Here is a 22,735-nt window from a genome sequence, read left to right on the forward strand (position 1 = left end):
CTTTGCTGGAGGGACTCTGGGCTGCTCCAGGCTGGAAGGGGCTTTAGCCATTAGGCCTGGAGTCCCCGAGCTGCCCAGAGCCCAGAGGCTGGAGTCTTGGGCCCAGGCTGGCCTGGCCTGCTGAAGCCCGCAGGCAGAGAGCACCAGAGCACTGGGTTCGGGTGTGCCATGGGTCCGGGTGACCTTAGGCAAGTCACTTACCCTCTGTGGCTTTAGTGTTCTCTTCTGTCGATGGAGGGAATCACCCAAGTATCTTTCTAATGAGGTAAAAAAATAACTGGGTGGGGGGAGGGGGCTCATGAAAGAGGATCAAGAGCTCTGTCAGCCTAAGATGTCACTGTCCGGTCCCTCCAGGATCTCCTCCTGCTTCTGTGGGCTCTGGGGGACCCAGAGGGGCTATTTCGGTGGGAGGTGAAGGCAGGCCTTCCGAGGGGCTCCAGCAAGTCTCAAGAAACAGCTAAGTGTGTCTAGAGCTGCCCTGACATGACAACCACTCACATGTGGCCATTTACATTTTTTTCTTTTATATAAACTTATTTAATTTATTTATTTTTGGCTGCATTGGGTCTTCGTTGCAGTGCGCGGGCTTCTCATTGCAGTGGCTTCTCTTGTTGCGGAGCACGGGCTCTAGGCACGCGGGCTTCAGTAATTGTGGCACGTGGGCTCAGTAGTTGTGGCTTGCGGGCTCTAGAGCGCAGGCTCAGTAGTTGTGGCTCATGGGCTTAGTTGCTCTGTGGCATGTGGGATCTTCCCAGACCAGGGCTCGAACCCGTGTCCCCTGCATTGGCAGGTGGATTCTTAACCACTGCGCCACCAGGGAAGTCCCTACGTTTTTTTTTTTTAAAGCAAATATATTTTTCCCACAGATCAATTTCAATTACCAAGGAAATATTGAATTTTTTTTTTTTTTGACCACACCGCTTGGCATGTGGGATCTTAGTTCCCCAGGCAGGGATTGAACCCAGGCCCCCTGCACTGGAAGCGTGGAGTCTTAACCATTGGACCACCAGGGAAGTCCCCATTTACATTTAAATTAGTGAAAATTAAGGACAATTTTTTTTGTGACAATTTTTAAAACATCTTCTCAGTCGCAGTAGCCATGTTCCCCATGCTCAGCAGCTACCTGCAGCTCGTGCCGTGCTGGACGGTCAGAGAGCGTGCCCCTCATTCCAGAGAGTTCTACCGGACAGGCTGCTCTAGAGACAGCGGCTTTGGTAAAACTACATTTGCTGAGAGCACAGCCTGTGCCAGGCTCTGTGCTGAGCGCTTTACCAGCGTCATCCCATTTAGTCCCAAAGCAACCCCGTGAGGCAGGGACTGTCATTACCCCATTTTAGTTGTGAGAAACGAGGGGCTCCGAGGATCAGGTGACAATCCCAGGGTGCACAGCACATTGATGCTGGAGCCACACCGCATCCCAGGTCTGACCTGGTCCGCGGCGCTCTACTTGACTGCTTTCCTGGACTTTGCCTGTCCTGTGCTCCCAGACCCCCAAACGAGGCAACCTTCCTGCCACCCCACCTTCAGGACACACGAGACTGCACTCAGCACTCTTTATTGGCTTGGCTGAGTTTCCAGAAGGTCGGGGGAGAAGGAGTAACTTTGTTTCCCTGGGGGACGCTGCTTGCTCTTAACCCATCAGGGAACTTTCCTGGGCAGGGGATTAATGATCCCACTCTCTATGTATTCAAAGACCGTGTATGGGTCCTGGTCCCCGTTGAGGGTGATGGCCCGCCCATAGAACTCCTCCAGCTCAGCGGAATTCCTGTAGAACAGGTCCGTTCTGAGCTTGATCTGCTCTTCGGAATCCTTTGGGCTCTGCAGGAGACGGGCCTGGATTTCCGTGGTCGGAGGTGGCTTGTACATGAGGTGGTACCTGCGAGAGGAGGGGAAGCATGTGACCCCTGGCCCAGCTCAGAGGACAGGGGAGAGAGGGGCCCTCTGTCCTACTGCCAAGCAAGCCGGTCACCGTCAGCACCGCCACCAAACATTTACTCTGCACCAGCTGTGTGCACACCCTCAGCTGGGCCCGGGAGCCGCAGAGAGACCCAAAGCCTAGGCCCTGCCCAGGAGAGAAGAATGCAGATCAGTAATAGGACGGAATATAGTAATATACCGAGGGCCAGATCCCTTTCTTTCTGTCATGCCCTTCCTTTCTTCTTTCTTCTCTTCTTCCTTCCAAACAATATTTATCGGCTATTATGTCTGCCCGGCACACGTTTGCTATTGACGACGCAGTGGCAGGCAAGGCAGTTGCCTCTGGCTTTATGGAGCTCACAGTCTGATGGGGGATGGGACATTATAACACCAAGTGTGAGCAGAGATGACAGGAAGTGCCACCGTCACTGCTGGAGAGACCCCAGGGGCATGGCAGCGTGAAGGTCATTGTACTTGACACAGGTCAGAGAAAAGAGGTCCCCCAGCAGCAAGGCGACAGATCAGACCTATAGTTTAGGAAAATCCTGGTATTTCCTTCGTGCCCCTCCTCACTCCCTACTGAGAAACGTGGTCTGGTGACCAAGAAACAGGGCCTTGATTAGGAAGATCGAAGCTTCTACCTCTTTGCAATCGCAGAGACTATAAATTGTACTTCAACACCAACACAGTGATTGTACGTGGTCAGATGCAGAATAAAACTCAGGATTTACCCCCGTAGCTGTGGGAGGGCTCAGAGGTGAACTGGTTCCCGAGGGGATGCGTCTGTACAGCAACCACCTCTGGGACGTACTGTGGTGACAGCAGAGGCCTGGAGCGCCAGTTCACACGCTGGGGTCAGAGCCGAGCCCAGGACAGAGCCGGCAAACATTTCAACAACTGCTGTAGAGCCCCGGACATTAATTTTCTTGCTGCTCTTCCAGGAAAAGAGGGCCGACAGAAAGCGCAGAGGAGCTAGCTGGGGGAACCCCCCTTCTAGAGTCTTCTGTCAGTCGTCACTGGCGTCATCCCTGGAGCAGCCCCACCCTGGCATCGGTCAGCTACATGGAGAGAGGGGGTCCCTGGTGGGGCGTGGCCCCTGGAGCCCTCAGAGGGCTGCCCCCTGGGAGCCTGGCACAAACCTTTCTCCTGTGACAGGGTCGGTTCTTCTCAGGGTCAGCCGCTCAATGATGGAATCGAATGGCACACTCAGGAAAAACACCCTACGAGGAAGAACAAGCACCACGGTCAGCCGGAGGGAACCGCAGGCTGGACTCGTCCGAGACCAGGGTGGGCATCAGCCCCCGAGAGTGGGTGGAGCCTCGGTGGCCATCACTCAGGGCTCGGGGTATCAGGCTCTGGACGGCCACCAGGGAAAGATGCAGGCGGGGCCTCCCTGCCGTGAAAGCTCTCCGCACCCTGATTCAGGGACGGCGCCCAGCGCCCATCACTCCCGGGGGTGGGGGGGACTCTCTGGGGGGGGCATCACTCAGGTGAGCTTCGGGGAGCAGACGCCCCATCCTGGTGGCAGGACAGCGTGTTCTCTGGAGTCACACAGACTTGGGTTAGAACCTCACCTCCACCATGGACCTGCTGGGTGACCTTGGGCCACTAACACAGCCTCTCTCAGACTCAGTTTCCTCACCAGCAAAATGGGTCCAGTGATAGTTGCTGGTGTTGAAGATGTAAGGAAATGAAGCATGTGACAAGCTTAGTGCAGGGCTTACGCGTCCTGGGCGCTCAGACACGGCAGCCAGTGTAGAGATGGAATCACATTTCTTACTGGAGTCCCCTCCCGAGGGTCCGGGCTCCCTGGCTGCCTGCGTCCCCCTTAGAGAGGCAGGGCTGCTGGCCTCAGCTTCCTCACTTTCTCTTTCACAGAGCAGTCCTGGACCCAAGGGAGCAGGACCCTCGAAATCAATAGTCCCAGCAGAAGAGACACAGCCCTCGCTTCTGATAACTCAGGACTCCGCCTGGGCCTGCCTGAGAAACCATCTCCTGAACCCCTAGTTCAAATGGTCTAATCCCCTCCCTCTTTGGCGGTGGAAGTCTTTCTTTCTTTTTCCTTTTTAAATTTTTATTGGAGTAGAGTTGATTTACGGTGTTGTGTTACTTTCTGCTGTACAGCAAAGTGAATCAGTTATACATATATCTATTCTTTTTTAGATTCTTTTCCCATATAGGTCATTACAGAGTATTGAGAAGAGTTCTCTGTGCTATACAGTAGGTCCTTATTAGTTATTTATTTTATATAGAGTAGTGTGTATATGTCAATCCCAAACTCCCAATTTGTGCCTCCCCTCCTTTCCCTGCTGGTAACCATAAGTTTGTTTCCTACATCTGTAACTCTATTTCTGTTTTGTAAATAAGTTCATTTGTACCATTTTTTTTAGATTCCACATACAAGAGATACAATACGATATCTGTCCTTGGGAAGCCTTTCTTTATATAAAACCTGAGGAGAGAGGTTCCCAATCAGGGCTGATTTTGCCCTGAGAGCTATTTGGCAACATGTTTGTGGCTGTCACAACGGGGGGCGGGGGGAGTGCTACTGGCCTCTAGTGCGTGGAGACCAGGGGTACTGCTCAGCACCTCACTCTGTGTAGGACAGGCCCTCCCACAAAGCGTTACCGCCCCGTGTCAGTCGGGAGGCAAATGGAACTGGTGGGAGGTGCCACCGCTCTGGCTGGGGTCCAGCTGGGGGAAGCAGGTCGGGGTGAAGGACCAAGTGTTCTGGCTCTTCCCCACAGATCTAATCCAGGGTCTGTCTTCTGGCGTCAAACCATCTCAGTTTGTTTTTTAAAAAAATAAGTTCTGGAATATTCTATGGCTCACTTACTGTTTATTCATTACTTTAATTAATTCATGCCTGTGTTTACTGAGTGCCTGCTGTGTGCCAGGCTCTGCAGTGAGGCCCTGTGTTTACCAACCCATCGTATGGGACTGAGACAGGACATTTAACAGAATCGTCATCTCGGACGTCAGCGTCCCGTGACTGATGCAACTTCCAGTGGGGACAACATCCGGGACAGCAGTAGCGGTGACAGCCTCACTGCACCCAACACCTTGTTCATGTTACTTCCGAGTAAGAAATTCAGGCGAAAAGCACCTCTAAGTGTAAGAAAAACGTACTCAGCGATTTCCCGCCTTGGGAGTCTTTTTAGGATGGATCCTCTGTCTCCTCCTAAGTTAGTGAACAAGAAGCCTTCACCGGCATCCCAGGAATTCACCAGATGTGTTGATCAGGCCGCCAAGAGGCCAAGTTTTAGTGGGTCCAGTGGCACATTGGTCCCCATGGGCCCTGGACCAGCCTCTTGGGCTCAGGTGCCACCCCTAGGGCCAGAGCAATGACCAGCTCCCAGCCAGTGTCCTGACACCCGGAAAGCACTCAGGAAAGGAAGGAATAAATGAATAAGTGGTACACCATTCTAGTGCTCTATTTATATAGTCTTTCTGCCTCCTGCCTGACTTTCCTCCATCCCAGCCAAAAAACTCAACCAACTGGTGGAGCTGAGAATGATGCTAAATTCCAGGGTTGGAAGGGATCAACGTTTCCCTAATTCCCAGGGACCAGGTGCATCAGAATCCCCTTGGGAGACTGTGACCCTGCTGGGTGCCAACACCTTGGCCCAGAAATGCTGATTCAGCAGACATTGGAGGGCGCCCAGTATTCCCCCCTCCCCACCACCCAGTGCCTGGAATCCGCTGCCTTGGAGAACACCTGGGCCAGGCACTCTTGAAGGTCCTGTGACTCCTGGAAATTAGACACAAACTATGGAGTACGTGCGATTTTGGGGAGGGGATAGATCCATGTTTCACAACAGATTCTCAAAAGGGTCCTGGTTCTTAAAAAGGGTTAGGAGTCACTGGTCTGAGTTTCACAGGGCAATGAAGGATGCGGCCACAGCCGACTGTGAGGAGGTGGCAGAGCTGGGCCGCCCCAGATGCCGCACTCTGTCCTTACACTCACTGCTTCCCGGCGATTTTCCTGAGCCCCTCTGGGGAGTCACCCCAATGCCCACTTATCCCTGTGACTTGTTTGGAGTTATCTCATCCCCGGGCTGTGGGGCTGGGCGTGAGGGAGGCCCAGGTGTGGCCAATTTGAGTGCCAGCTCCTCCTGGCCACAGGAGTTGGGTCAGGGTGCAGACTGATCCAAGCCAGGCCAGTGAGAGGCTGCCCCAAGGCTTGTCAGAGAGAAAGGAGCTTCACTTTTTCTGGGGCTGCTAAGCTGTTGGCACGGGAGCCTGGGGTTGCCTGGGGCCTGCACCCAGAGACAGCCTACCTGAGAATAAAGCCCACCCCGAGAGAGCAGAGAGATGGTGAGAGACACTGTTTGGGGCCCTGGATCAAGCTGTACCTGAAGCCAAACGCCCCTCAATGTTTCCCCGACATGAATACATAAATCTCTTTTGCATAAACCAGTTTGAGCTGGGTTTCCTGCAATTGTTATCCAAAGGCCATCTACTACATCTAGTCTCTCCAATGCCACTTGCTTCTGGAAAACGTGTAAATTAAAAAAAAAAAAAAAAAAAGAGTCAAATGTGAGCCAAATGCTCTTCTTCAAGACCAGCATCTTCCGGGCTTCCCTGGTGGCACAGTGGTTAAGAATCCACCTGCCAATGCAGGGGACATGGGTTCAAGCCCTGGGCCGGGAAGATCCCACATGCCGTGGAGCAACTAAGCCCATGTGCCACAACTACTGAGCCTGCGCTCTAGAGCCCGTGAGCCACAACTACTGAGCCCACGTGCCACAACTACTGAAGCCCGCGTGCCTAGAGCCCGTGCTCCGCAACAAGAGAGGCCACCGCAATGAGAAGCCCACGCACCACAGCGAAGAGTAGCCCCCACGCATCGCAACTAGAGAAAGCCTGCATGCAGCAACGAAGACCCAACGCAGCCAAAAATTTAAAAAAAGACCAGCGTCTCCCACTGACTTTCTTCTCGTTCTCTCTTTTTGCCCACACTGTTTGCTGAGGTTCACTTCTGCCCACTTGCCAAGAAACCCTTTGCTGGTAGCTGATGAAAGCTGCAGCCTCCCCTCCACGAAGTGAGCACAGCCTGGGGTGTGGGCGGGAGCCATGAAAATCCACCTCTTCCCCCGCACACATTCTCGACAATGATCTCCATTCCCCACGTGCCTCAAAATAACAGCCACCAAATAAAACATGCGAGATCAGGAGCGTCTGAACACGGGGAGCACAGATGTTTCAATGTGCTTTCATCTCTTACACTCCAAACATGCCTGCCCCGCCTCGCACCCCCAGAACTTGAGAGGCCCAACAGCAACACCAAAACGTGGCTGTCACCGCAGCTGGCGGCTGACGGTGCCGCTCCGGATGGATGCCGACGCCGGTAGAAAGGGAGCCAGTTTGGAAATCCGTGATAATGGATGCTGCTTCATAAACAAAGGAGCCCCAATTGAAAGATTTTTAACCCAGCATATCAAGATCGCTTGTCGTCATTCAAGGGAATGGCTTGTGAAAGGCTGGCGAGATCAGAAGCCCAAGGACACCAAATTGGTACTTGAAACACGTCGCTGGGAAAAGCCTCGCTGGGGAGGAGCTGTGTGCTTCCATGCTGGAAGCTTCTGATTAGCCAGGCTCAAGGCGACCTGGTGCCACAGCCAGGTAGCGGGGAGAGTGGGGAGCCCACTCAGCTCTGCTGCCCTGTGCGTGCCCCACCTGCCGGTTTGGGGTACTATGCTACTCATTTACAGTAGCAGCCAGGAAAGACAGAACGTGAAAGCAGAGAATACTCAAAGCAGGGCGCACTGGGCAGAGATACACCCCTGGTATAGTGCTTGGGTTCACCAGGGGAGGGAGCTACACCTGCCTTGGGGTTCGCAGAATTTCAGGCTGGTGGCTGCCTCAGGAGGGAGCTGGAAGGTACCTCTGATCCCTCTCTACTCAAAGTGGGGTCCCTGGACCAGCCTCGCCAGCGCCAGCTAGGGACTTAAGCCCCACCTCCCACCCACCGAATCAGAGTCTGCGTTTTAACAAGACCTAGAGTGATTTGTATGCACATCGAGGTTGGAGAAGTGCCACTCTGATCCTGTGTTTCCCAGATTTGTCTGACGTTGAGGATCATCTGGAGGGCTTGTCTAAAATACAGATTCCGACCTGAAACTAACACAGTATTGTAAATCATCTATTCTTCAAAAAATAATTATTAAAAAACAGAACAAAACAAAACATTCCAGGCACCCCTCCCAGAGCTACCAAGCCAAAACCTCCAGGGGTGGGGCTGGGAGACCTGTGTTTGTAAGTCAGCAGCTCAGGTGAGTCTCATGCTCGGGCAGGTATGGGAAGCATGGCTGTAATCCCAGGTCTCACCTTGGCCAAACCTTGGAACCAGAAGGGGAGCTTTGAGAATACTGAGGCCTGGGCCCCACCCCTACAGATTCTGCTATAATTGGCTCAAGGTGAGGCCAGGGAGTGGAGGTTTTTTTTTTTTTTTTTTAAGTTTAAGCTAACTTTTATTTATTTATTTATTTATTTTTGGCTGTGTTGGGTCTTCGTTTCTGCACGAGGGCCTTCCCCAGTTGCGGCAAGCAGAGGCCACTCTTCATCGCGATGCGCGGGCCCCTCACTACCGCGGCCTCTCTTGTTGCGGAGAACAGGCTCCAGACGCGCAGGCTCAGTAGTTGTGGCTCACGGGCCCAGTTGCTCCGCGGCATGTGGGATCCTCCCAGACCAGGGCTCGAACCCGTGTCTCCTGCACTAGCAGGCAGACCCTCAACCACTGCGCCACCAGGGAAGCCCCGGAGTGGAGATTTTTAAAAGCTCCCCAAGTGATTGTTGTATGCAGCCAACTTTGAGAACCACTGCTCTGATTGAATCGCTCAGTGTACAAGACGGGGAAACTGAGTCCCAGAGAGGAGAGCGCTCACACTCTGTCACCCAGGGCACTAATGACAGACAGTGAATGACAGCTGGGATCTCCTGACCCACCCCCGTTATGACCCCTCTGATCATACTGCCTGGGGCTCTGTCTGGGGAGCCAAGGAAGCCTTCCTCCTCAAAGGCCTTGAAGCTCACCCCCTGCTCCAGAGCTAAACTCACTGGGGACAGAGGGATAGAATTTTCTCTGGACCCATGGATAGATTTGATAAATTGAGAGATATGACATACAATAACTGGCTTTAAGTAAATATCATGTCCAGTTTTGCCCAGAGGCAGGGGTCTGCCCTTATTAGCCTCTTGATCTCAACCAATAAGTCTCTACTCTGTGCAAAACTCCATACAAAGCACCATGATGTAAGTACAGTGAGATACCACTTCACACACATCAGGATGGTTATTATCAAAAGAACAGCAAAGGGACTTCCCAGGTGGTCCAGTGGTTAAGACTCCGTGCTCCCGAGGCAGGGGGCCTGGGTTCCATCCCTGGTCAGGGAACTAGATCCCACACGCGGCAACGAAGGATCCCGCGTGCTGCAAACTAAGACCCGGCGCAGCCAAATAAATAAATAAATATTTTAAGAAACAGCAAATAACAAGTGTTGGCTGGTGAGGATGTGGAGAAAGTGGAACACTCGTGCACTGCTGGTGGGAATGTCAAATGGTGCAACAAGCGATCCAGCTGTTTCACCTCTGACACACACGCAAATAAGGGAAAGCGGAGATTGGAACAGATATGTGCACACCCAAGTTCACGGCAGCATTACTCACAACAGCCAAAAGGCAGAAATAACCCAAATGTCCATCAGTGGATGACTGGATAAACAAAACGTGACATATACTCACAATGGAATATCTTCCAGCCTTAAAAAGGAATGAAATCCTGACACCTGCTACAACATGGATGAACCCTGAAGACATTACACTAAGTGAAATAATCAGACACAGAAGGACAAATATTGTATGATGGCACTTATATGAGGTACCTAGATTAGTCAAATTCATAAAGACAGAAAGTAGAATAGTGGGGGAATTTCCTGGTGGTCCAGTGGTTAGGACTCAGCGCTTTCACTGCAGGGGACCCGGGTACGATCCCTGGTGAGGAAACTAAGATCCCGCAAAGCCAAGCAGCTCGGTCAAAAAAAAAAAAAAAAGAATGGTGGGAGCCAGGGGCTGGGGTGAAGGGGAAATTTGGAGTTGTTGTTTAGTGGAGATGGAGTTTCAGTTTGGGAAGATGGAAAAGTGCTGGGGATGGATGGTGGTGATGGTTGCACAAGGAGAATGTACTTAGTACCACTGAACTGTACACTTAAAGATAGTTAAAATAGGGGACTTCCCTGATGGTTCAGTGGTTAAGACTCCAGGTTTCCACTGCAGGGAGGCATGGGTTCGATCCCTGGTGGGGGAGCTAAGAGTTCACATGCCGTGTGGCATGGCCAAAATAAAAAAAAAAAAAGGTTAAAATAGTAAATTTTATGTTATGCATATTTTACCACAATAAAAAATAAGCACAACGGTGTGGTTAATAGACATTATGATGAAGGTAGGAGGAGGGGTGGATTTCTAGCCTTGAATAAATTTACAATTTAATTAGGTTCTTAATATACATATGTATACAAATAAATGGATGGACCAAAAAATATGAACCATATAATAGTACTAATTCTCTACTAATTATAAGGCCAATGCTATACATACTCAGAAAATAGAAAAGGAAAGAATAGAACTTAATTTATTAGGTTGCCTTTTCCTGATACCAAAAACCAGACAAAGACACTACAAGAAAACTATAGACCAATATTCCTCATGAATACAGATGCAAAAATACTCAATAAAATATTAGCAAATTGAACCCAGCAACACATAAAAAGAATAATACATTACAATAAATGGGGTTTAGCCTAGTAATGAAAATCTGGTTCGATATTTGAAAATCAATCAATATAACCATATTATTAGACTAAAGAAGAAAACTATATAATCATCTCAATAGATGTAGGAAAGCATTTAACATAATTTTATATCAATTCCTGATAAATACTCCAAGCAAACTAGAAATAGAAGGTAACTTCCCCCTCAGTCTAATAAAAGGTATTTACCAAAAAATTACAGCTAACATCAAGACTGAATGCTTCCCCCTTAAGATTGGGAATACAGCAAGGACGTCCATTTTCACAACTCCTATTCAACATCTTACTGGAAGTCCTGGATAGTGCAATATATCAAGAAAAGGAAATAGCAAGCATACAAATGGAAAGGGAAGAAATAAAATTGTGTTATTTGCAGATGACATGATCATCTAATTCAAAGCCCCAAAGAATCATCAAAAAAGCCACTATAACTAATAAGTAGGTTTAGTGAATTCACAGACTACAAAATCAATAAACAAAATATAAACCAACTTTTCAAGACACTAGCAAAAAACAACTGGAAATGGAAATTTTAAAGTACCATTCACTATAATGTAAAAATGAAATACTTAGGTTTAAAGCTAGCAAAATATGTATAAGATCTGTCTGATGAAAATTACAAAACACTGGTGAAAGAAATCAAAGACTTAAATACATATGGGGAGCTATACCGTGTTCATGGACTCAGAGACTCAATAGTGTTAAAATGTCAATCCTACTAGATCTGCAGATTCAATGCAATTCTAACCAAAATTACAAGAAGGTGTTTTGAAGATTCCACACAAGTTAATTCTCAAATTTATATGGAGCGTTTTTCTGGAAAAGAATTAGAATCACTAAAACACGTTGAAAAAGCAGAACAAATTGATTTTGAGGCTTACTACAAAGCCACAGTAGTCAAGACAGTATGAGTGTTAGTGAAAGGCTAAACACAATGGATTAAAGAGTCTGGAAATTGACTCATACAAATATGACCAGTTACTTTTCAACAAAGGTACCAACACAATTCAATGGAGAAAGATGGTTTTTTCACCCACGGGGCTGGAATAATTAGACATCCATATGTCTAATAATGATAATAATAATCAATAATAATAATAATAATAATCTTGACCCATACCTCACACCATACACAAAATTTAAATCAAAATGGATCATGGACCTAAATATAAACCTGAAACAATTAAACTTCTGGAAGAAAATCTCTGTGACTTTGGGTTAAAGAGTTCCTACATATGACACCAAAATCATGACACATAGATTTTTAAATTGATAAATTAGATTTCATTAGAAATCTAATAATTAAAAACTTCTGCTCTTCAGAAGACCTTAAGAAAATGAAAGAGATGCCATAGGCTGGGAGAAAATATCTATGAAATCTATATCTGATAAAGGATTTGCATCCAGACTACGTACAAATGTGAATTACACGCACAACTAATGACATAAAGGAGGACGCACAAATAGATCCCTTAGTACCTTGTGTTTCCAAATTTGATATTCAAATTGGGAAAGTCTGGTCCAGGAAAACAGTTTCCTGAAAAAGGCTCAAACGACTCCTCCTTCCCCAGTTCCTTCAAAGCCCGGAAGGAAGGCAGTGGCACTATCCACACTTTAAACCAAGACTCAGCCTCTGCCATGTGCAGCCCTTTTTCGGGGCTAGAGCGTAGGCAGCAGTGGCTCTCAAGCTTTGATATAATCAAGGGGTTTTCTCTCAAGGGGAACTTTGCAATGACCGCCACTGAAGCAGGGAATCAGAGAGAAAGGAGAGCCACCAAGAAAAAAGGCAAAGTGACACTATACAGTAGAATGGTCTGCTCACCTTTAAAATGTGTGCCCCTGACACATCAGAGAGGTGAGGCAACATCAAAGCTATTGCAAAATAGTCCTCATATGACTACAACAAGTGGGGCCATTGGATAGCACAAAGCGGGAGTAACCATTGACGCGTCAGGACGAGGCCTCCGCCTAGTCCAAGGGCAGGGAGAGGCCGCATCGTGTCTAGAGGTGACTGCATTTGGGGACGGCAGTGAGGGATGGGCAAGCTGTTAGAGGACTCTAATGGGAATGAAAGATGAACGGAGCTGAGCATGGCAGGACTTGGGAGAGAGTGGTTAGAGGGAACAAGTGAATTATGCACAGACTATCACAAAAAACAAAAAATAAGAACTGGGCCAGCTGCAGAAGAATCCACACCTCTGGGGACACTGCGGGAGGAGCTGTCTGAGGACAAGCGCTGGGCTACCTTGTCTGTGCTGCGACCTTTGTGCGGGGATGTGGTGAGGGCTGAATAAACGTGCAGCGAATGAGTGGGTTAGCACGTGAGGGAACCAGCTGTGATGCCGCGGAAGGCCCTATTCCATCTCACAGGGACGGGCCCCGTCAGCTCTCTGGGATCGGCCCCCGGGTCCACCCAGTCACAGGTGCAGGCTGATTCCCATCACAGAATGCCATGCTGGACAGAGTTTGGATGCAAGTCCCCCCTGGAGACCGGAAAAGGCCCTGGCCAGAGTTTTAAATTTTTTACTATGTATCTTTTTTAGTCTGACAAGAGTACAATTTGAAAACAAAAGGCCAAACGTCTCAACCTCATTTTAAAACCCCTGCGCGCAGCATGCCTCCTGCCCTCGGGTAGCCGCTGCAGGGTCCCCTCCCCGCCCGCTCCCCACTCCTTAAGAAAACAAGGCTCCCGCTGGCCATTTCTTGTTTAAAACTGTGCATAATTGATAGTGGCAAATCTACACTGCCCACGTCTAAAATCTCTCCAGGGGCAGGAAGGACAGTCTCCACGACTGTCATTAACTGGGAAATTAACGAGCACGCCTGGCGGTTCAGCACACGCTGTGCAAAGTGCAGCAGTCCGGTGTAAGGAGAATGACCCCAGGTTCAAATTCCTGCATAATCGGTCTCCATCTGAGAGTCCTCGAAAAATTTCTGCCTCCATCACCACTGGGAAGAAAGAGAGAAATTCCTCTGCACACGGGCCACCCAGACACTTCCTACACGATCATGAAATGCACATCATTGGAAGTCAGAAAGTTCTGCAAACTTTTCCCGAAGAGAAAGGCAGATGAGTTTAAGGCAAAAAAATGACAGTGGACAAGTGGAAAGCAAGCCAGACCTACACTCCAGGACTAGCCAGTCTCTGCCAACTCGGGGCGCCAGCTATACCAGTGGCTCTCAGACTGGACGTGTGTGGACACAGGAGGACTCTAAAAATTCTGGCTTTCCTCGGGTCCGGGCAGGCCCGGTGTCCAAACTCTCGCAACACCGCCCTCTCCCCGCATCTCTCGTGCCCACACAAGATCAGCAAGTCAGCCATCAGTGCAGGGCAATCACCCGGGCGGGGCCAAAATGGCTCTCAGGGGCCACTGGGCACCTACACTCATCACTGCCTTTCCCTTGGTCGTCCTTCAGCTCCGTGTCTGTGTTTGAGGGGGCCTGGCTCACCACCCAGCTGGTCTTCTTCTGTGTGAGAAGTTCCTGTGTGTTCGTGGAAACGTGTCTTCCCTGTGCGCTGGCCAGAAGCCACACCGCGCCTTCTGTCTTGCGCTCAGAGCACCTGCAGCCACCAGCACCTGGCTGCCTTGGGGTCCCCCCGACAGTGGGAACACTGATCAACGCTGGTCAACCGGGAAGCATGCTGGTGTGGACACCAGTTCAGTCCCAAAAGGACGACTGGGCTGGTGAACATTTTGTCAGTGCCCCGTGGTCTGGCCAACATCCGATGGATGCTCCATCGGATCCCCCCCTTCAAGAAAGAATTTGTGTCTCAGCTGTAAGGGGCAGGGTCAGCTGACAGCCTCCAGCTGTAATTATCTTCCAGGGACTTGAACCCTATGTTCTTTTTTTTTTTTTTTTAACATAGTTACTGAGATATAATTCACCTCCCTAAAAGTATACAATGCAATTGTTTTTAGCGTATTTACAGCCTGTGCAACCGTCAACGCGATATAAGTTTGGGAGATTCTCATCACCCCCAAAGGAAACTCTGTTCCCAGGAGAAGGCTCTCCCCACCCCCCAGCTCCCAGCCCCTGGCAACTGCTAGTCTGCTTTCTGTCTCTGTGGATTTGCCTCGTCTGGACACTTCATACAAATGGAATCATACAATGCATGGCCCGCCAAGTCTCCATTTAGGAAAATAAAAAAAAAAAAAAGAGGACCTCACAAGGTCATTTTAAAAGTTAAACATAATAATGCATATAAAGTGCTTAATGCGTAATAACGACATAGAATATCCATGTGGCCCTACGTGGCGGGCATCCTTCATTCAGCCTAATGTTTTGAAGGTTCATCCCCATTGTAGCATGTATCAGAACTTCATTCCCTTTTATGGCCAAATGGTGTCCCAGGGTATGGCTAGACCAGATTTTGTGTATTCATTCACCGACTGGTGGACCTTTTAACCCAAGCTTTTGAGCAAGCTCACATTCTTCTGGGGTGGCCCTTGGCCAGTGAATGAGCACAGAGGGGTACCAGGGCCTGGCCACTTCTGCCCCTCACAGCCCTCCCTCAGGAGGTCCCCGCTGGGCTGGCGGAGTCTGGGTCAGCCTGCCCCCTGATCCCACGGCTCCCCCTGCCCCATCCTGCTTCATCCCTTTTCCTGGCTCAGCTCTTACCTGCTCACGAAGCCTTTTCCACCCCATGACTGTCTCAGCCTCTGCTTCCAGGAGAACCCAACCTGTGACATGTGCCCTGAAAGGCACCAGGAGCCTTAAAGCATTCGGTCCCATTTATGTGAACACAACTTCCTGTTTGCATGCCTATCCTCCACCAGGCTATCATCTGTGAGGCAGGGACCAGTGCATTCGTGTGGCAGTGGAGAAGAGAGGACTGGCTTGGACATGGGTTCTGTGGTCAGAAAGACCTGGGTTCAAATTCCAGCGCCACCTTCCGGCCCACTGTGGGACCAGCCATGTTACCCTCCAAGTCTCCATATGCGAGGATTAAAAAAAACAAAAAGTACCTTGCAAAGTTATTTTAAGGATTAAATATGATAATCCATACAAATTGCTTAGTGTGTGATAATAAGACAGAATATCTATGGGGCCTACATGGCAGGCAGTCTTCTAAGACTTGACTTACCTTAGGTCATAACTCCTCATCGTGACCTTACAAGGGGATTATTATTATGTCCATTATAGCATGTGAGAAAACTGAGGGACAGAGAGGTTCAACCTGCCAAAGTGCCCCAGCTAGAAAGTGGCCATGATGGTTAATTTTGTATGTCAACTTGAATGGGCCATAGGGTACCCAGATATTTGGACAAATATTATTCTGGGTATATCTGTGAGAGTGTTTTTGGATGAGATTAACATTTAAATTAGCGGAATATACAGAAGAAATTAATACAATATTGTAAATCAACTACTATACTTCAATAAAATAAATTTAAAAAAATTAATTAGTGGAATGAATGAAGCAGATTGCCCTCCCTAATGTGGGTGGGCCTCATCCAATCAGTTGAAGGTCTAAATAGAACAAAAAGGCTGACCCTCTCCCGAGTGAGAGAGAATTCCTCCTGTCTGCTTGCTTTTGAATTGGGACATTGGCTTTCTCCTACCTTCAGATCTAGTGGGGTGGAGGTGGGACCGACAAGCTCATGTACCCCATCCTCAAGGCTCACTGGACCCCACTTCAGCCTTCCTGCCTTTTGGCTCTTCCTCAGGCTCCTGCTTTCGGACTCACCCCACAGATCTTGCAGCTTGTCAGTCTCCATAATCACATGAGCCAATTCCTTACTACTACGAATCTTTCTCTCTCTATATAATACACATCCATTGGTTCTATTTCTCTGGAGAACTTCGCCTAACACAGTGGTGGAGCCGGATGCAAACGCAGGCAGCCGGCTCCAGTGTCCGTGCAGCTGAGCACAGCACACCATCATGAATCTGCTGAAAGATGAAGGAAGGAAAGAAGGAGGGAGGGGAGGAGGGAGGGAGGAAGGAAGGGGAGAGGGAGGGAGGTCTTGGCGTCCACTGCTCAGCGCAAACCCCAAACCTCAAATCCCAAAAGTGTGGCTCAGTTTTAGCTCTCTGGGCTGAGCTGCAGAGTCAGCTGGAGTCAGAGCCACCTTCCTCTACTTTAAGCAGATCAGCTGGAAGGGCTGTGGGGCAAGAGATGGGCAGATGCTCTGCCAAGGGGGCCTCCACCATGTGCCTTCCTCTCAGCCTCCCAGCTACCGGGCGCACGTCCCAGGCACTGCTCTAGGAGCAGGAATTTGCATCAAGGACCAGAGAGCAGGGTGAGCAAGATCTGGACCCTTGGACCGCCTGGGAAACAAGTGCACTCACCTTGTTGCCGGTCCCCGGAAAAGGGAAGCCGAGGGAGGGGGAGGTGAATTAATTTCGAGGTTTCCTTTCCCAGAGCCAGTCTCCCTCAGTGACAAATGGCACACGAAGACCTGCCCTGGTGAAGAGTTACATAAGCATGTCCTGGCCACCATCAGAATCTCCACTCTTGACTTTTCCACTCTCTATTTTTTTAATAAGGTGCTGCAGAGAAGCTTTTGCTTTAACCCTTTCCACAGCTGGAGTTTTCCTCCATGAATCTCTCTAGCGAAAGGCATTTTACTTCTTGGCTTCAATTTTAACGCTTTGCCGCTCATTAATCTCCACCATCACCATCATCACCGTCATTGCAAACCTTTCTATACTTACTACGTGCCAGGCACCTGCACTGATAAGCATATTACACATGTGTGTTGTCCCATTTAATCCAAGTAAGGTCCTGTGATCCTGCCCATCTCAAGGGTGAAAAAACTCAGGCTCCCAAGAGGTTAAGTGGTGCCCCCAGGCTGGGCTCCAGGTCCAGCTGACTCTAGGTCGCTCTTCCACTACCTTCCTACGTGTAAAATAACACCACTTGTTCCCTGCAGCTGTTAGAACATCCCTGAAGTCTCTGGTGAGAATCAGAAAATGGGAAAGGGACCGACCCTGAAGCAATTTAGGAGGGGAGCGAGTGGGGTGAGGTCCACACTGCCCATGCACCCCAACCTCAAAGTTCACTGAACCCCACCTCAGACTCCTTCGGGCCAAAGTCCCCACCTCATCTGTGTCCTCCGTCACCTGGCGGACGGCTCCCCAGCCGCTGGGACTCCCTCCTCAGCTTGTCTCCCTGGGGACGCTGTGCACAGCTGCCTCTCGGGGTTAAAGATAAATAATGTGGATTCCAAAAGATCCTTCATCCCCAGTCGCAGCTGTCTTGCCTAAGGATTCCACCACTGTGTTTGTTAAACCCACACTTTAATTACTCCAAAATTATGTTAAAACCTTGCATAAATATTGCAGTGGCATCTTCCGCAGAATTTCATTACAGCAAGTTGGGCTGCTGCCAGAGCTTGGGTTAAGAAGTAAGAGGAGAACAGACACATGCAGAAAAGATATTGTTTTCAAGATAAAAAGGCAGGGAGGTCATCCTTTGTCAGGTCACCCAGGTGTCAAAGAGAAACAGACTCCCATTTCACAGACTGAAGGGGGAAAATGCCCTTCGGCCCTCCAACCTAATAGGTCTTACTTCTCGAAAAACCTAAATCTGATTAAATATTAATAACCAGTGGTATTAATTAAGGCGGAAAAGTCCATCAAGAGAACCCCAATATGTTTACAGTGTCCCCAGGAAACCGGGGAAATTCACAATCAAGTGTGTAAATGTTCTAAAAAAGGGTCCTGAATATTTTATGAATATTTGTCATAAAACAGAAATAATAACCACTGTGCAGAGCTATTAGAATTAATATTTATGCTGCCCGCCATGAAATATTCATGGGGACAGAGAAAGGGGGGGGGGCCGTAAGACAAGAATTAATTTACATTGGGCTCGGTTTACCCGCTGGCTTGATGTTTAAAGACGGTTGACAAGCCTCCGGATGAATCCACCAGTCACTTCCCGCAGCCGGTGGAGTGGAGGGGGTGGGGATGGGTCCGGGCTGCTGACAGCTCCACAGATTGAGTTTCTGACAGCCCTTAAAAAACCTAAACGGCCCCCCACCTTTTTTTCCTTCTTCCATTGCCCAAGGCGCTCTGTTCTGCCACCACGCATCCGAGCTCCCCTTCCATCTGCTGAAATTAACGAATTAATGAGCGCGACCCGCTTTACAGTGGGGCCCTAGGAATGTTTACAGGCGATTAAATTATAATGCGGGGCGGCTGTATAATTCATGAACCAATTAAAGGAAGTGTTAGTTGATTTGATGGGATGAGGACGTACAAAATGCATTTAACTAATGGGGAGCCACGGGCTGCGAGGGCCGGCTCCCTCTCTCGGATTACGCGGCTAATTGCCGCACTTTATGGGGCTGTCACTGATAGGCATGCATATTTCATTGTTCTCAAATACTTCAATTGTGTGCGTCCGTGTCGCGGCTGTAATGTGGAGAAGCCGGGCCAAACTTGGCTGTAGTTACAGTGGCCGGGTGCGGCCGAGGCCGGAAACCCGAGCCGGGGCATCGGGTGTCTCCCGCCATTAGGTGATTAAAAGGGCTCAGCGTAGGATCGCCTTTTGTTTTACTGACGATTCCGATGCTGGCTTCAGGACAGTGGCCACACCAGGGCCCTGACCCCCTTTTCTGTGGGGGAGGGGGGAGGGGAAGTCCACAGCGCCTGTGTTGTTCCCAGCATGCCCACGTCTAGAGTTCAGGGGTCCCTCGGGTCACCCAGAGGGCTCAGTGTCCCCCAGGGCGGTTCACCAGGGACGCATCCTGAGCTAAGGGTTTCCTCCAGGCCCGACTTTGTCCGTCGGCACGAGGTAGCTGCTCAGAGTTTCATTATTCCCAGTGAGGGGAAGACTTGGACCCATCGTGAAGCTCTGCCATCAGCACACTGCCGTGTGCTTGGAAGGAAATCGCAGAGAAGAGCAAAACTATCCCGATGCTCCGGAAGAGAGAACTCGAGTCCACGGTTCCGGGCCTGAAGGGCAGGGGGAAACGCGGCCCAGCGGGGTGCCTGGTTCCGAGAGACGCCACCTTCCTGCCAACCATCCCAGCTCACTCTTCGAGGTCTGGGCGAGCGTCCCCCAGTGCATCCCAGACCATCAGGGCCCTGCCTCAACGGTCTGCTGCTCTCAGTAGCCTGGCCAACTGGCCGGCCTCTGAAATGGCTCTGCTCTCTCCCCTGGCTTCTAAGTCTGGATTTCATGGGAGCTAAACACACGTGCGCACATGACACACACACCCCTAAAATAAATGATTTAAAAACCCTGGGGTTCATAGCTTCAATCCCCCGGTGGATGTCTGAGAAAGAACTTCTTTGGCTTCCACTTTTGGCACCCAGAGCTGGGAGGAGGGACTGGCCAGCGGCCAGAAGCTGCACTCTCAGATCAATGCTCACACGCTTTCTCCACATCCACACTCAAGAGCTTTGTGATCCTGGGCAAGCCTCAGTCTCTCTGGCTCCATGATGGGGATGGGGATGGGGATGGGGATGCGGATGGGGATGGGGATGAAGAGACTCAGCCACATGCTTAGGGTTGGGTCCGGCAAGTCATAACAGCCCACGTTATTTCAGCCAATATTATTATCGTGTGATATTAGAGATTCTAACTTATGCAAGTAGGGAGGCCAATCTCACCACTTCTCTCCTCCACAATGCACATCATGGTCAGGGTTGGCCTCCACCCCCCAGTTGCACATGAATGCTCTGCTGTCCAATGAAGTGACTGCTGGTCTACCAGAAGGCCCAAGGAGTCAGCAGACCCTCCTCTTACAAGCACGGAGTGTCTCTTTGACTAGATCCAGGTGGCAAGGCTGCAGGAACCGAGGGACCACGGGTAAGAAGAGCACCCAAACGGTTGCCACTTCAAGGATGGAAGAAGGGCCAATGGCAGGCTAACAGAAAGTAAGTTAACTCGGCCTAAATTACCTCCTTGCAACCTACACTTAAAGAGCAATGGGTAGTCCAGGTGGTTTTAATGCATTCTGGTTTAAAAGGAAACCAAAGTATCATTCATCAAGTGCTTACCATGGGCAACCAACTGTCCTACATATTTTACAAACATGACCTCGTATCATCTTGCGAGGTAAACAGTAGTATTCTCAGTGCACAAACGGGGAAGCTGAGGCACGGGGCAACCAACCATCTCGGTTCAGGAATTTCTTCCAAGCAAATACTTGTGTTGACATTGGTGAAGAGGCCTAGACACACTCTTAAATTTAAAACAAAAAGTTATATGATAACATATATTATATGAGCCTGTTTAACAAGAGAAGTAAATCTAGAAGGATGTACACCAAGCTAGCCATAATGTTTATTTTGGGGGGAGGGAGTGGGGCAAAAAGGGGACTTTTTACTTTATACATATCTGCTTTTTTTTTTTTTTACAATGAGAATGTATTATTTCTACAATGAGGAAAAACGCTAATTATACAATAACAAGAAAAAGCTAATTTTAAAAAAGGGAAATTATCGATTTTAAGCTAAGGACTAGCATGATGGTGCGAACGCACATGAGTGGACCAGGTTTTCTTGTGCACACAATGCACAGAGTTATAGTTTAATGGGTCCAGGCACCAGCCTGACACCCTGACATCATCATGGAGTCAGCACTTCATTTCACGAGAGCGGGCAGACCGGAGACAGGACACCACAGATGGTGGCCACCGAGAACCACAGAAAGTGAGATGAATCTGTGTGTAGACCACCCTGCTCACCTAGTCTCCCACGTGCCCAGGGGTAAGAGGAGCCAGGTGAGAAAATAGCTCAGTGCAAACCAATGCCTCTGCTTTAGGAGAATCAACTTATGTTCATTCATTAAACAAATATTGACCCAGTCCCTCCTGTGTGCTAGTCACCCACTGTCCCAGGTACCACGGACCTAGCAGTGAATGAGCCAGACACGGTCCTGTCCTCACAAAGCTTCCAAGGTGTGCTCGTACACATACGAACAAAGATTTCCTGTTCCTGGCACTTGGGTTTGGTCCTGCTATTAAAGGATTAAAATATGTAGTATGAAAAGACCAGTTGGCAACCAACAGAGAGATGAGATGCACAAGGTATTTGGCAAATATGGTTCAGGCAAGGCGGGTGAAGCACACCCTAATGTCTTAAGTGAATAATTTTCCAATGAATGGCTGTTGTTAATCAGCTAATATTGACAGTGTTTGTTACGGGCTAAGCATGCTACAGATACAGCAAGGCCCCTACACATGAACGAGTTCCGTTCCGAGAGCGCGTTTGTTAAGTCCAATCTGTTTGTAAGTCCAACAAAGTTAGCCTAGGTACCCAACTAACACAATCGGCTAGATAGTACTGTACTGTAATAGGTTTATAATACTTGTCACATAAATAATACATAAAAAGCAAACACAAAAAATAAGACATTTTTAATCTTACAGTACAGTACCTTGAAAAGTACAGTAGTACAGTACAACAGCTGGGATACCGGGGTGGCATCGAGTGAACAGGCAAAGAGAGTTACTGACCGGAGGAGGGAGAGGAGGTGGGAGACCGTAGAGCTGAACGATCGTCAGCAATAGGAGGCAGAGGGCAAGCTGCAATTTCACTCACGTCTGATGTTCGCATCTTTGAAAGTTCGCAACTTGAAGGTTCGTATGTAGGGGACTTACTGTATAATGTTATGTCATGGAATCTCTCCCTGTACCAGGGAGGTACGACTATTATGCCCCATTTGATGGGTGTGGGAACTGGGGCTCCAAGCAGTGAGTGAAACTCCCAAGGTCACATCCTCAGTAACAGCAGACTTTTTTTTTTTAATAAATTTATTTATTTTATTTATTTATTTTTGGCTGCATTGGGTCTTCGTTGCTGCGCGTGGGCTTTCTCTAGTTGCAGCGAGCAGGGGCTACTCTTCCTTGTCATGTGTGGGCTTCTCACTGCAGTGGCTTCTCTTGCTGCGGAGCATGGGCTCTAGGTGCAGGGGCTTCAGTAGTTGTGGCACATGGGCTCAGTAGTTGTGGCTCGCGGGCTCTAGAGAGCAGGCTCAGTAGTTGTGGCGCACGGGCTTAGCTGCTCCACGGCATGTGGGATCTTCCCGGACCAGGGCTCGAACCCGTGTC

The 22,735-nt window shown here is 49.3% G+C and overlaps 1 protein-coding gene across 3 annotated transcripts in view; it reads right to left on the minus strand.

Annotated features, from left to right (window-relative positions):
- Positions 1-1,539: 1,539 nt before the first annotated feature.
- Positions 1,540-22,735, minus strand: part of AK8 (adenylate kinase 8) — a 132,556-nt gene continuing 111,360 nt past the window's right edge. For all 3 annotated transcript variants that reach the window (XM_059925912.1, XM_059925914.1, XM_059925913.1), the window contains 2 exons: positions 3,057-3,137; positions 1,540-1,876 (listed from right to left, as the gene is read on the minus strand). In XM_059925912.1, coding sequence (XP_059781895.1) covers positions 1,639-1,876; positions 3,057-3,137 — 319 coding nt within the window. In that variant the 3' untranslated portion in view covers positions 1,540-1,638. The remainder of the gene's footprint in view (positions 1,877-3,056; positions 3,138-22,735) is intronic.

The sequence above is a fragment of the Balaenoptera ricei genome, chromosome 6 (assembly GCF_028023285.1).
Source record: "Balaenoptera ricei isolate mBalRic1 chromosome 6, mBalRic1.hap2, whole genome shotgun sequence".
NCBI lineage: Eukaryota > Metazoa > Chordata > Mammalia > Artiodactyla > Balaenopteridae > Balaenoptera > Balaenoptera ricei.